Below are 15,791 nucleotides of genomic sequence, written 5' to 3' on the forward strand. Positions count from 1 at the left end.
AGAACGGGTGGCTATTGAAGCCCCTTCGGTTCGGAGACAACAGTGGGATGCCCTTGGGTAGTGCCAGCTGGGCACCCTGGCCCAGCCCACTAGGTACCCTGACACTACCCACCGGGCACCCTGGAACTTCCCACCAGGCACCGAACAGTGCCAAGGGATGGGGCCTGAGTGGGTGGTGCCTACTTGGGGCGGAGCTAGATAGGGGGCAGCCAGTCAATGGTGGGGGGCGTGGAACCGCTGCCATTCTGCATTAGTGATTGGTGAGGGACTGAAAGGGATGATTGGGTCTGGCAATTGGGGGGGTCGGGCTGGCCATCAGGGGGTGGAGTCGGGTCGCTGATCAGCAGGAGCGAGGGGGGCCTGCCACTACTCTGCATTAGTGATTGGTGGGGAAGTGAGGGGGATGATTGGGTCTGACCGTTGGTGGGGTCAGGCTGGTGAGCGGGGAGAGCGAGAGGGGCCCACTGACACTCTGCATTGCGTTTAGTGAGGGGGGAGGGGAGAATTGGTCTGGGTCGGGGGGATTGCGTGTTCGATCTGTCTGGGTGGGTGGAGGGTTCGTGGGGATATATCGGTCCGGGTGGGTGGGAGGGGTTACGCTGGTAGATTGGCCCAGGCAGTTGGTGGGGTTGCGGTTGTATAAGGGCCCCCACAGTAGCTGGGGGTCATTGTGTTTGAGGCTGGATGAGTGCAGCAGAGGCAGAGTGACAGGCCTCTCTGCTGGAGACCTGTACATGCGCAATAGCGCCCTCTGCTGCTCTCAGCCAGTGTTCGGGCGATTTAAGCCCTGCCCCCTCCCTTACAGGCAAGAAACCCTTTCTGATGTTTTTTTAGTCAAAGTTGATAAGATAGCAGATTTGGACTTGCACAAAAAACGGATCAGAAACTTTCCCATTTTCACGGCTCGTCCGAAACTTAGAATGTTTTTCATAAGATTACCCTCTTTGCCATTATTTGGTAAGATTTCACCGTATATAAATGCAAGTTCTTTCTTTCTAGTATTCTAGATGGTTAGCTGGGAAATTGACTTGTGAGCCTGCCCTTAACAGCTCATTTGATTGAAAAGCAATCGCTTGTGTCGCAAATGTACTAATGTACTAATCTTAAAACACATTTCAAGCAGAGAAAATGAAAAGAAAGCAAGAAATGGTAGATAAATTTCTAATCTCATTAAACAGCTAACTAAACAGTGCACTGCACCAGAAAACGTAACTCATTTTGGGTCAATTAATACCTTTAAGAATGACTTAAATGCATATTGTTAGAAAAGTGGTTCAGGGTTATTGAGATGGTAATAAATCTATAATTCACAATGGAGTTGGAAGGTGATAGCAAGATTCTCGGATGGGAGGTTGAACGATTGAGGTAGTCAGATGTTGTGTAAGGTGATTGAATAACCTTGTCTCATTTTACGTTGTTCTTGCAAACATTTTTTAATGTTTTCAATATTTGTTCTTCTTTAACATGAGAGTAACGTAATTCAAGTTCTTTAGTGGTTGAAAATATTCACCATGGTTCCTGTGACCTTTATTGACTCATATCTTAATCCCTCTTTCTAAATTTACAGGCAGGAGGGGGTTTAATTTAAAACAGCCCTGATTTCTCCTCTCGCCATCCATCCATAAGCAGAAAGCTGTTTTGATTTTGATTTCCCCCTTTATAAGAGGTGACGCATTTCCCAACCCTTCAGTTTTGGCGTGATCTAATTTCTATTAATAACACCAGCACATACTGGGATAGGATAAACTCAGAGGGTTAGTTTATATTCACACAACCTCAAACACTAGAGGAGGGTTGCAACATAGACCCTCTTTCATTCATACAAAAGAGAGGAAAATAGAGAAATAAATATTTATAGAGCAATGGTCACAGAATTATTGTTTCACATGAGCCTTGAGCACAGAATCAGAGAATCAAATTCATTCACAGAGCCCAGCAGGTTGAAGACAGATGCCGGATAATTTTTACTTTCCCAGTAGCGATGACTTCCAGGATGGGGTAGGCGCATAGAAATGAATTAGCCTTGTCGGCAATGGTTTTGAATTTTAGAAGTTCCAGTTGAAATAGTGTAGATGGACCAGGCCTCCAAATGTGAACTGAGCTCCACCAGATGGCAGACTGATTGGAAATATAGCAGGACAGTGTAACTAGTTCTCCCAGCTAGGGGTCACATGGATCCCACCACTCGATTTTGGCTTTTCCTTTTTCTGTATTCTTAATATTGTTAATGTTTCAACCAATATGAATTTCAAAGAGGTTTTCAGGGTCCTTTGTCCTAGCAGACTGGTAGTCTCCGTTGGTCAGGCCTGGCTTAGGAAATGTAGATGACCTTTGTATAATACCCTTTGAATTTGACCTCAGGAGCCACAGGTGTCGTTATCATCTCTTCTGAGGTAAAGAGGTGTCAGCTTCTCTGATTATTTTTTACTCATTCAGAGGACGTGGGTGGGTTAGCATTTATTGCTCATCCCTAATTGCCTTTGAGCCGATTGGTTTGTTAGGCCATTTAAGAGTCAACCACATGTAGGCCAGACCAGGTAAGGGTGGCAGATTTCCTTCCCTAAAGGGCATGGGTGGCAATTCCCTAGCAGTGGGATGGGTGAGCCACGCAAATTGCCATTGACTTTGGCGGGACTGGAAGATCTGGCAGGCTGCTTACGGTGAGCTGCCTCTGCTGCGGGAAAACCCACTGCAGGAGAGGTGGGCAGCGGGGTGGGAGGGGGGGGGGGCGGAGGGAGGGAGGGGGGGAGGGAGGGAGGGGAGGCGGGGAGGGTGCGGTGTGGAAGGTTCCGGCATAGGTGTCTTTTATATGCATTATAGAAAATAATGGAAGGCCCATTGTTATGTCCCAGATGTGGATGTTTGTGAATAACTGCGCCAAAACCAGTTAGACACATGTCTAATTCATTTTCAGAAACAGTAACTACACTTCAAAGTAATTCAGTATATTTGTAGTGTTGTGGGGTACCCCAAGAGATGTACAGCAATTTGTGAAAAACAAGTTTCTCTTTGTTTTAATAGAGTTTGTTCATCTGTTAGAATTCCAGGTTTGAATACAATTGTTCTCCATTCCACCAGGTTGGACTAACTTTCTTTAGCAACCTATTAAATGCAACAAATGGAAGAGGAGGGGCTAGATTTTAACCATACTCAACCAGTGAGTTCCACTGTTGACTTACACACCCAAAGAGTGATGAGCCTGTGGAATTCATTACCACAGGAAGTAGTTGATGCTAAAACAACCGCAGAAGGCCGTGGAGGCCAGGCATTGAGTGTCTTTAAGACAGATATGGATAGGTTCTTGATTAATAAGGGGATCAGGGGAAAAGGCAGGAGAATGGGGATGAGAAAAATATCAGCCATGATTGAATGGCCGAGTGGCCTAATTCTGCTTCTATGTCTTATGGTCTTATTGAATGTATTCAAGGGGTGGCTAGATATAATGCTTGGAGGCGAACGGATCAAAGGTTATGGGGAGAAAGCAGGATTTGTCTCCTGAGCAGGACGATTAGCCATGATCGTGATGAATGGCAGAACAGGCTCGAAGGGCCGAATGGCCTCCTCCTGCTCCTCTCTTCTATGTTTCTATATCAATTTCATGAGGTGGCAGTCATCTTCTCTGCAGCCGATGAGAGTCCTTCAATAAGCATGAGAATCCTAGTTTGACAACATCATTGGGTAGCACTTGCAATTTTAACTTGCGATCCAACCATGAAACCAGCGACCAGAGAAGCCAAACTTTAGTGTGAAGAATAAGAACATGCATAAGGAGACAGAGATTATGGAATCAGACTCTTGGATCTTCAGGCAATGAGGAAACAAGGATTGAGAAAAAGAGTTGACGTCTTAGTTATCATTTAGAAAATAACCTTTACACAACCTTTGAAAGTATCTAATTTGACAAAGTATGTTCTAAAGCAGAGATGGTAAATGTTCACCTCTGCTGGGCTCAAAATTTTTTTCCAAGAGTCAAACAATTGTGTTTAATTTGGGCTGAAAATTGTACCTCAAATACATTGGTTTAAAAAGCTTCTTTAAAATACTTGTTGGTAAGAGTTGGTAAGCCTGTGAGAATTGTGCTAAATGGATGGAACATCTATCCACAACAGTTAAAAATTTTAATAGGATTTTGAAATGAAAAGTCAGATTATGGAATATGTAAGGTTAGATTTTATTTGGTATTGCATTAACATCCTCAAACCTTCTGATTTTATTTTGTAGAGCTGTGTTATTGTCATGCTGTTACACATTTCAAGTTACAAAGTGATTATTAAGTCTTCAGTGTTTGTCTCCTGTGCAGTTAAAGCCTCACCCCCACCATCCACCAAAATCAACCAGACCAGAACAACAGCCCACATTAGGTTTGCCCCGACTATTCTGCAGCAAGCTGGAATCAGTGAAACTGGAGTTCTGGGGGACTTCATTATGCGATACGATGTGAACAGAGAATTGGGAGTTGGTGAAATTCAGGTAGCTCTCTGAATTGTTTCCTTATTCTGTGTCCAGAGTATCCCAAGAGTATATGGCCTTATTTATAGAACACTCTCGGGAACCTACTTTTGACAAATTGCAGCATTATTATTAAGGACATAATTTAAATCAGATAACTTAATTTTAACTTGGGTTCACACGTTAAGTTGATGGTTTATGGATCTTAATGACGTACCTGTGTATTTTCCATCTGTAATATTTTGCCATAGCAGTTTTCCTTTGCATTCATTTTTAATTTATATTTCAAGCATCATGTATCCGTGTTTAATTCCCACCTGAGCCCTCAAACCACACATCCCCAGTCCATTCGAAAAGCCCAGCTCAGTAAAATCAAGTTGTCTTCACTTATGGTTTCTTTGCCACCTGTTTCTTCTGATCACTTTTTCCCCTCCCTAAAGTTATTGACCTCTTGTTGAAGTTTGGTACTTAGTGTTCCAGCCTCACTTTCTGTTAACCCATCCAGATGGACATTCTTCAGATGTGTCACAGTGAAGCCTGGAATCCCCACTTTCTGAGAAAATGTCCTAAAAATTACCCTATGTTTATTTATTATTGTCAACAAGTAGGCTTATTGTAACACTGCAATGAAGTTACTGTGAGAGCCCCCTAGTCGCCACACTCCGGCCCCTATTTGGGTACACTGAGGGAGCATTTAGCATGGCCAATGCACTTAACCAGCAGGTTGTGGGAAGAAACTGGAGCACCCAGGGGAAAACCACGCAGGCACAGGAAGAACATGCAAACTCCACACAGACAGTGACCCGAGGCTGGAATTGAACCCAGGTCCTTGGTGCTGTGAGGCGGCAGTGCTAATCACCGTGCCACCCCATCATCTACAGGATGCACTGCAGCAACTTGCCAAGCCTCCTTCAACACCACATACCAAATTAATGGCCTCTATCACTTAAAAGGACAAGGAGAACAGGTGCATGGTAACACCATCACATGGAAGTTTTCCTTCAAGTCGCACACCATGCTGACTTGGAAATCTATTATGTTCCTTCACTGTCGCTGAATCGAACTCCTGGAACTCCCTCCCTAATAGCACTGTGGTTGCTGTAGTTCAAGAGGGGTCCCACCATCACCTTCTCCAGGGGAATAAGGGATGGACAATAAGCACTAATCCTGACAGCTTTGTTCACATCCCATGAACAAATTGGAAAATAAACCTTCTACAAAATATAGGACTTAAAAGTAATCAGGGAGATGATCTGGATGCAGGTCCCACATGTTTAAAGCCATTGTTCAGTCCATTGTCACCCAGTCATCACCGCAGCGTTACTCGTGTTACAAACACAGCCAAACTGAAACATGGGGAGGAATTTTACAGGCCCTCCCACTGTGGGATTCTCCAGTCCTGCTGCAGTCAATGTGTTTTTGAATAGTTCACTGCAAATTCCAGCACTGCCCCCATTGCAACGGGGCTGTAAAATTCCACCCATTATATATTGCCTTTAACCATGTTGAGAGAAGAGGTCAGCTGATGGTATTATTTTCACTTTCAGGTTCAAAATGGATATTTTGTTCATTACTTTGCGCCCAAGGATCTTCCTCCAGTGCCGAAAAATGTGGTTTTTGTGATAGACACAAGCGGATCAATGGCGGGGAGAAAACTTAAACAGGTAGACATCTTTACTCTGCTAAAGGGATCAGTTTTACCATATTCAAATAATAGTTTGTCGATGTATGACGCTATCATCATTTATTATTATCATGGGTTAATCATAGAACCATAGGGATTTACAGCACAGTGAGACAACATTTCGCCTATTATGTTTTCACCAATTAATAGAATTATTCAGCCGAATCCAACTTTCCAGCTCATGGTCTGATGGTTATGACAATTCAAGTGAACATCCAAGTACTTTTTAAATGCAATGAGGCTAAAATGTCAAGCCACACTTTATTTTATTATTTATTTATTTGTGTCATAAGTAGGCTTACATTAACTGCAATTAAGTTACTGTGAAAATCGCCACATTCTGGCACCTGTTCAGGTACACTGAGAGAGAATTTAGCATGGCCAAGGCACCTAAACAGCATGTCTATAATCATTGGTTGTCGAGACATTTTTAGTCTTTTTGTTCCCTGCAGTTCATATGCCATACAGGAATTAGTAAATGAGTTTGATCTGTTAGCCATGGATCAACAACGGAACCATTGGCCTGGATATTGTCCAGGACCAGTTATATCGGTAAGAAACTAGCGTTTCAGAATGAAAACCCAGAACTCCACATGCGGTGGAGTTTCAACGGGAGTTTTAGCTCCATAGTGTGTGACTTCTGGCCCTGGCAGGTTCTTTGCTTGGAATTCAGTCTGATTGACAGGCTTAGTGTCCAGTCAGACAATGAGCACTCCGGAACAGGTTGCAGGATGAGGTCTGTCCGATCCTAACCCTGGTGAGGGACTGAAAGGGTCTGATCCCAGTGTTTCCATTCCTGATCCCAGGAGTGAGGACCTAATCTACCACCCCTTTGCATGGGGTGACGGGGTCTAATGCAGGGTGATGTGGAGGGTCGGGAGATGTAATGCTGCTAATCTTGGCCCACAAGCAGTGCTATAAAGGCATTTATCTTTTCCCAGTAGCTGTCCTCACCAGGCTTCAACTGTTGGGATTTACAAAATCTGGGAAACATAGTTATTTACAATAAGACCAGCTAAATCAGAGGCACACAGCCTTGTTAACATATTTTAATTGTCAGCTTATTCCTGAATTGTTCCTTGCCCAACTCTCATAAAACCGAGAGGTGTGCATATTGGGGTTAGGTTTCAGATTCCTAAAACTTTCAGCAGCCCCCCCGCCATCCCCCCCGCCCTCCACCCCCCCCCCCCCCCACTCACCCCCCACTCTGCAACCCAACTTTTGTTTTGCTAAATCTCATTCCCCTCTCCCCTCATTGACTTTGACAATCACTTGTTTTGGTTTTTATCCATTTGATGGAATCCAAACCAGTTAGTTCTACTTTGATACATTGGTGTGAATGTTTTTTTTATTCATTCGTGGGACATGGGCATCGTTGGCTGGCCAGCATTTATTGCCCATCCCTAGTTGCCCTTGAGAAGGTGGTGGTGAGCTGCCTTCTTGAATCGCTGCAGTCCATGTGATGTGAGTTGGCCCACAATGCCATTAGGGAGGAATTTCAAGGATTTTGACCCAATGACTGCGAAGGAACGTCAATAAATTTCCAAGTCAGGATGGTGAGTAGCTTGGAGGGAAACTTGCAGGTAGTGGTGTTCCTATGGATATGCTGCGTTGTCCTTCTCGATGGAAGTGGTCGTGGGTTTGGAAGGTGCGGTCTAAGGATGTTTGGTGAATTGCTGCAGTGCATCTTGTAGATGGTACACACCATGGTGGTGAGATATTGTCCTGAAGACTGACTCAGTATGAGGAAGATAGCTCTTGGTTGGCCTTTATACAAAGAGCGGGTACCAGGAATTAAACAACACAACTCACCATTAAATGTGAAAATGAGTTTCACATTTCCAAAGTTCATAGAATCAAAGAATCCCTACAGTACAGAAGGAGGCCATTCGGCTCTCTGAGTCTGCGTCAACCACAATCCCACCCAGGCCCTATCCCGGTAACCCCACAAATTTACCCTGCTAATCCCTCTGAAACTAAGGGGCAATTCAGCATGATCAATCAACCTAACCCGCACATCTTTGGACTGTGGGACTGTGGGAGGAAACTGGGGCACCCGGAAGAAAGCCATGTTGTTAAATATCACATCGCCTTGACGTCGTTCTTGTTTTCTTTCAGCTTTTTTTTGTACAAATGCTTAATGTGTCAAATATTTTTGTAGCTTCCAACATTGAATTTTGCTACTTATGCTGTCTTCAACATTTAAACAGGGAGAAACTTGGCATTTGTCTTTATCTCTGATTCCAGCCAAATAAACTGTCAACATTCTGTTGTACTTGGAAAGCTTTCAATTATAACTTTATATTTTTTTCTTCTTCAGCTACCAATAAGCTGTTACTGGCTAAACATTTGCGAAACAAAAAAAAATGGCTTGCTGAGGTGTCAGTCTTTACACTGTTCAACATACTTTCTTTGCAAGTGTATTTACCATTTCACCAAATTGTGTGATTCAAATGTTGCCATGTGCTGGTGAGCAGAAATTTATCCGCAGAACCTTGACACTTGAACAGAATGGGGGAGGCAATGACTTAGTGGTATTATCGCTAGACTATTCATCCAGAAACTCAGCTAATGTTCTGGGGACCCGGGTTCGAATCCCGCCATGGCAGATGGTGGAATTTGAATTCAATAAAAATATCTGGAATTAAGAATGGTGACTATGAAACCATTGCTGATTGTCGGAAAACAACCGATCTGGTTCACTCATGTCCTTTAGGGAAGGAAATCTGCCATCCTTACCTGGTCTGGCCTACATGTGACTCCAGAGCCACAGCAATGTGGTTGACTCTCAACTGCCCTCTGAAATGGCCTAGCAAGCCACTTAGTTCAAGGGCAACTAGGGATGGGCAATAAATGCTGGCCCAGACAGCGAATCTTTGCCATTGGAAAATTGTCAATCCTCATGCCAGAACATTGGCGTATACTTGAAGAATAATAACAAACCATTGTGACTCTTGCTTGGCAGGGGAAAATGTGGGTGACCAAGATGGAGAGGTCAGAATGTGTTTGAGAGTCTAAACTAATTTGGTGAGCTGCTGGGAGGTCAGGATCCCTCCCACAGACAGAATGGTGTTGTTTGGCAAAGTTGTATTTGATGTGCCCCATGTAGAGGAAACTACACCATAAGCAATGATTACAGTACACCACATTGGAGGTACATGCAAATTGCTGTGTCAAACGGGAGAAGTGTTTCGAACCATGGCTGATGATTTTGCAATTGTTGTGATTACATTTAAGTATCATGGGAATGTTTGCTGGTAGTTGGGATTGTGGCAGAATGACCGAGTTTATAAAGGAGGAGATGGTCCGTCTGGAAAATGAAAAGGACAGGAAACAGAAGATCTGGATTGTGATCACTTGTGTGGTGGTGAAAATGGAGAATGATTTTGTGAATGAGGACGCTGATTGAAGGGAGGCCTCTTGTTAATGTGAAAGATGGGTGAGAAGCTGGCCTTAGGAATGGTGCCGACATGGTCAAGAGCATTCTCGATTACAGGAGAAATTTCAGCAAAGGAAAATGTCATTTTTGAAACACTGGCGCCAAAGTAGAATCATCAGAGTGGGTAGATGGAAGATGAGAAGAAGTGTAATTGGAGAGAGAGTGGCACAGCGGTAATGTCACTGACCCTGTAATATAGAGGCCCAGGCTAATCCTTTGGGGCCATGAGTTCAAATTCCACCATAGCAGTTGGTGAAATTTGAATTCAATTAATAAAATCTGGAATTGAAAGCTAATCTCAGTAACGGTGACCATGACAACTATTGTCAAGTGTCGTAAAACCCCATTCTAGTTCAATAATGTCCTTTTGGGAAGGAAATCTTCCATCCTTACCTGGTCTGGCCTACATATGGACCAATTGATGGACACGTTGGCCAAGCCCAGCAGCAGCACCATGAGGAGGTCTCCCAAGCTACCTGCACCCCCGCATCCCCTCCCACCCCTGCCCCCCATCCCCCACTTTCCCCCACCCGCACCGAGGGGCCAAAAATTAACCAGAAATTAGGGAACAGCCCTTTCAGATAATGGACAATTGGCCGCAACCTCTCACGCTCTGAATAAATGTGAAATACTGACTTTTCCAGACTGCAGAAATTAGATGTGACCCCGACATGAAGTAGTTTAACTCGCTATTGTAGGGGATCACCACGTCCAACATCCTTCATGCCAAATCCCTGCATGCCATATTCAAGATGATATGTTAATTTATCACAGTTTTTTTTTTGCAATAAAAATAGCGCATTAAACATTTTTCATCCCAGCTATCAGAAACATTTCAATTACGTTAAATTGCTAACTCCTCAGAGTGAAATTCCCAGTGTCCTGAACTTCAAATTCCTCAGAGCCCATCTCTGACCCCAGACCTCCTGTCATTGACCTAATCATGGGAATATGAAATTCCGCCACCCTCCATTGGTCCAAAGTCTCATGGCACAATTCTCCATCCATTCATTTCTCTCAAACCAAAAGCCAAAACCCTGAGATTATCTTGTGAATTGGGAAAAAGAGAGGATCAGAGCAAGCCAGTTGACTGGCCGATTGATTCCACTGCTTGTTGACATTTTCTCAGCCATGACTCACATTCTCATAAACAGGGGACTATAAGAGAGGTCCATATGGGTGTCTGCTCATAAGGTCCATTGCTTAACAACCCGACAGCTGTTTCACCAATTTGGAAAATAAAATCGCTTAATTCAAGAAATTGAAAATATGACATTTGCAATATTTATGATCTCCAAATCAGAGCAGGGTAGTCATTGCGGCCAAGCTGATTTGAATTGATTGTCATTTTTAATAGGGATATAATTATAACCCAAACAGAAGCATCTGCAATAAGTAGTTTCGATGCACATTAAAAATGATGGCCGGATTTGAAATGATTATGTCTTGTAACCAGTGATGAAGATAATAGTCATTTTATTCTTTACATTAATATAATCATAACATGTTTTAATATTTCCCTTGCTGCATTTTAACATAACATTTCGCTTGTCATCCATAATCAAAATGTTACCAACTCTTAGCTCCTTTTACGATCATACAAATTATCCCTATTCATTGGGATTATCCTAATTCCCTCTAAAATTGCTTAAAACATTCTGCTTGTCCATTATATTAACACTTAAGCTTGACAAATGAGCACAGGTATTAACTGCAAAGCCTGTGTTATTTGCGGGTTGCTGAACATTAACTTTGGGGTTTATTCAATGAAGGGGGGGTGGGAGGGGGGAGTTTTCCCATCCTGCCTGCCACAGGAATCATAGCAGCGGGGGGGGGGGGGAGCGCGGCTGGAAAATCCCACCCTATGACTTTGATCAAATAAGTGTAAGTCATGTACCCTATCTACATAATGACCCAAGTCTTCAGATCAGGATTGGAACCTCGTTTCCTGACCCCAATCAGAAACCAATTCCACACTTACCTTCCCCTCATTTTTCTGGGCAATCTTCTGAGAGTCCTACTGAACTGACTCAGCACAGGAAGTCTCCGAGACATCAGCGAAGGTCGGGGAGTCTAAAACTAGAGGGCACAGGTTTGAGGTGAGAGGGGAGAGATACAAAAGTGTCCAGAGGAGCAATTTTTTCACACAGAGGGTGGTGAGTGTCTGGAACGAGCTGCCAGAGGTAGTAGTAGAGGCGGGTACAATTTTGTCTTTTAAAAAGCGTTTAGATAGTACATGGGTAAGATGGGTATAGAGGGATATGGGCCAAATGCTGGCAATTGGGATTAGTTTAGGGGTTTAAAAAGAAAGGGCGGCATGGACAATTTGGGCTGAAGGGCCTGTTTCCATGCTGTAAACCTCTATGACTCTATAATCTGCACAGTTGCCACATCCCCATTCCCAGCACCAGCTGCTGTTTTCCATGAAGCAAAGAGTTTAAATACCTTCAAGGTTGTTTGAGAAGTTCTGGAGAGAAGGTAAGTGGGTAAGGGGAGGGGGTCGATGGGTATGGGGACAAGGGGTAGAGTGGGCAAGGTAATTGGATGATGGGGAGGGGAGGATGAAAGGGGTAGGATGGCAGCTGGGTGAGGTGTTGATGTTGGATTAATTTGTGTCAGCAGGAGAGCTGGGGGTCCGGAAAGGGTCACGGGGGCTCAGAGAGGAGCTTGGTGGTGAGGCGAGTCAGTTGTGTTGGGTTTTAGGAGAGTTGGAAGGTGAGGAAGGAGTTAGACTATAAAAACAGAAAACGTGGAAAATCTCAGCAGGTCTGACAGCATCTGTGGAGAGAGAATAGAGCAAATGTTTCAAATGTTGGCTTTATTCTCTCTCCACCGATGCTGTCAGACCTGCTGAGATTTTCCAGCATTTTCTCTTTTTGTTTCAGATTCCAGCATCTGTAGTGTTTTGCTTTTATATTAAAGAGGTAGACTCTGTATTTTCTGTTTAACTCTTCCTGGGTAACTATCCGGGTAAATACACTGGAACTGTCCAAAGTTCAAACCTACAATCAGCAATTCCTGCAGTCATTGGAAGTTCTGGGTCAGTGTGTTTGTTTTGGATTGCTGAGGCTCACTTCTATATATTTTCTTTATAAATAAATCCAACTATTATTTTTAACCTGTATACACTGGTCTAATGACATGGAATTTTCTACCTTTGGATCCAGGAAACTATCCCACTGAGAAGGCCTGATCGCTGGCCTCCATCCCTCTGTCTGAACAATTTATTTGTATTAGAATTTGAAGATTATCTAAATGCCATTAGTGGACCCGGGACTGGAATCTCCGTGCCCACTTGCCTCTTCCCCCCCACCAGGAGTATTTCACTCCAGCAGAGTTTAGTATAGCTCCCCACTTGAGGGGAGCTGGCAGTCCAACCCTGCTGGAGTGAAGCAGGGGCAATCGAGGCAGTGCAAGCCTGGGCCCCCTGGCACTGTCCAAGGGGCAAGGTGCCAATGCCTAGGGGGCATCTTGGCACTGCCCATTGGGCATCGAGCAGGTGGGGGAAGCAGGGCCTGAATGGGAGGCAGGGCCATTGGGGGGCGTTCAGTGGGGGTGGGAGCTCCTGCTGCCACTCTGCATTTAGGATGAGTGACAGAGAGAGGGAGGCCAGTGATCGGGGCTGGCCTTCGGGGTGGGGGGGGGGTCAGCTTGCTGTGGGAGTTGGGGCTGCGGGTGGGGGTGGGGTGGGGGATCGGGGCTGCTGGAGTTGGGGGATGGGTTGGGACTGCCGGTGTGGGGAGGGGGGAGGGGCGCTGGGTAGGATTGGAGGGGGCGCTATTGGGAGATCAGGGCTGTGGGGGGGTAGGGGGGGGGAGACATCGAAGCGGGCTGGGTGCCGGGGGGGTAGCCGAGGCTGGCCCGGGCATGTTTGGGGGGCCAGCGATTGGGCCGTGGGGGGGGGGGGGGGCAGCGATTGGGCTCGTGGGGGGGGGCCAGCGATTGGGCCATGGGGGGCGGGTGTGGCAGGGGGGGGGGCCGCTCAGCCGGCATTGCGGGGGTTGCGGGGCTGACCAATGATTGAGGTGACCAGCAATCGGGAGGCCGACAGACAAGGGGCACTGCGCATGCGCCGACCTCGGTGCTGATAGATCGGTGCATGTGCAGTGACCCGCTCAGCACTATGCTGCCAGTCTCATCCACCCACTGAGTTTTGGACTGATTCGTGCTAGTGCACTCTGCGGTGTACAGATTGTGGGAGATTCATTCTGAAACTCCCACTGAAAAAAACAGTTTTTATGCGTATTCGACACTTAGAATTTTTGGGGGAGAATCGCCCCCCTTGTTTCCATGTGCTTCAGCGTAAGATCATTTACTGCATCTGAAACAATTTTGTATGAGTATTAAAGTGGAATCCCAATGGCAGCGTAGGTGTAATATGGACATTCTATTGGAAACTATCCCTCATTGTTGGGAGCACAGCAATATAAAATGTGTGTAGAAATGTGATACATCCCAATAGGTTTAATGGTCCATCAATATGTGTGTCCCTTTGCAATTTTGTCTTTAGGAAGTAGCTGTTTCCAATTAGAGGTTCAAAATTAAGGAAATGGCTAACTGTATAATGGATCCAAGATTGTTCCCTTGACATCATACATGCCATAAAGCGAAAGGAGAAACATAAGATGTTAGTATCAATACTTGTTGGCTTTCTCTAAATGTCTGTATTTCTGTGAATTCAAGACTCAAAACATTTTGGTGAATCAGGCTGAACTGGACTGGGGTTCTAATTAATTGCAGCTAGCGAGTGTAATTAATGTTCTCGGAACTGTACAATTAATATTCCTCTTGTAGGATCTGTCTTTCATTATAATTTCCTTCCCACTAAATCTGAAATTTATGCAGACTCATTGATTTATCAGAAGAAAATCCTCACAGATTTTTGAAAAATAAAATTCTAAACCGTGGGGTGGCACGGTAGCACAGCGGTTAGCACTGCTGCTTCACAGCTCCAGGGACCTGGGTTCGATTCCCGGCTCGGGTCACTGTCTGTGTGGAGTTTGCACATTCTCCTCGTGTCTGCGTGGGTTTCCTCTGGGTGCTCCGGTTTCCTCCCACACTCCAAAGATGTGCGGGTTAGGTTGATTGGCCATGCTAACAAAATTGCCCCTTAGTGTCCTGAGATGTGTAGGTTAGAGGGATTAGTGGGTAAAATATATGGGGGTAGGGCCTGGGTGGGATTGTGGTCGGTGCAGACTCGATGGGCTGAATGACCTTTTTCTGCACTGTAGGGTTTCTACGATTTCTATGAAACACCTTTCTGAAGATTTGCAATAACTAGATATTTTCTATATATATATATATAATTTTTTTTTCACAAAGCTCTGCCCACTATTAAACAATTTACTTGATAGAAGTGACAATTTTCTTTCCAAAAAGACCAAAATAGAAATAATAAAATAATAAATGTTGGAAATCTGAAATAAAAGCAGAAAATGCTGGAAATTCAAGGCGAAGTCTTCCACATCTGAGAAGAGGAAAGAAAGGTAACTCATTTCTGATGAAGGAGCTTCCTCTGCCTTCACAGATGTGGACAGACCTGCTAGCGTTTGCAGTGTTTTGTACTTTATAGCATATTAGTCGGTTCATTTTCAGCAGGCAACAGGTGGGGAGGTGATGGCCTACTGGTATTATTGCTAGACTATTAATCCAAAAACTCAGCTAATGTTCTGCTGACCTGGGTTCGAATCCCGCCACAGCAGATGGTGAAATTTGAATTCAATGAAAAATATTAAGAATCTACTAACCACTACAAAACCATTGTCGATTGTTGGAAAAAGCTATTTGGTTCACTAACGTTCTTTAGGGAAGGAAATCTGCCGTTCATACCTGGTCTGGCCTACATGTGACTCCAGGGCCTCGGCAATGTGGTTGACTCTCAACTGTCCTCGGGCAACTAGGAATGGGCAATAAATGCTGGCCAGCCAGTGACGCCAATGTCCCATGAATAAATTTTTAAAAACTGGAGTTAGTTTTAATTTGGAAATAAATTTTTTTGGGTGAGGCTTTTTTATATTATAGCCAGTGACCAAACCTGAGACCACTCTTTCCAGGGACTGACTGACTGACCGACTGACCGAAAGCAACAATCACCAGGAAACCTGGCAGCTCCAGCAATATCTGAAGAAAATCAGTAACTCGGCACATTTGAAAGAGAAAATACTTAAAATGTTCCCATCAGTTTGGAAAGAATATGTAGATGGAACTGGGCAGTGACTT

At 44.5% G+C, this 15,791-nt stretch overlaps 1 protein-coding gene across 1 annotated transcript in view; it reads left to right on the forward strand.

The window, feature by feature from the left end:
• The window catches only part of itih5 (inter-alpha-trypsin inhibitor heavy chain 5), a 67,323-nt gene that overhangs the window by 26,171 nt on the left and 25,361 nt on the right, over nucleotides 1-15,791 (forward strand). Inside the window, exons 6-7 of the mRNA XM_078235916.1 lie at nucleotides 4,301-4,470; nucleotides 5,997-6,113. Of these exons, the coding sequence (XP_078092042.1) occupies nucleotides 4,301-4,470; nucleotides 5,997-6,113 (287 nt within the window). The remainder of the gene's footprint in view (nucleotides 1-4,300; nucleotides 4,471-5,996; nucleotides 6,114-15,791) is intronic.

Source organism: Mustelus asterias, chromosome 19 (assembly GCF_964213995.1).
Source record: "Mustelus asterias chromosome 19, sMusAst1.hap1.1, whole genome shotgun sequence".
NCBI lineage: Eukaryota > Metazoa > Chordata > Chondrichthyes > Carcharhiniformes > Triakidae > Mustelus > Mustelus asterias.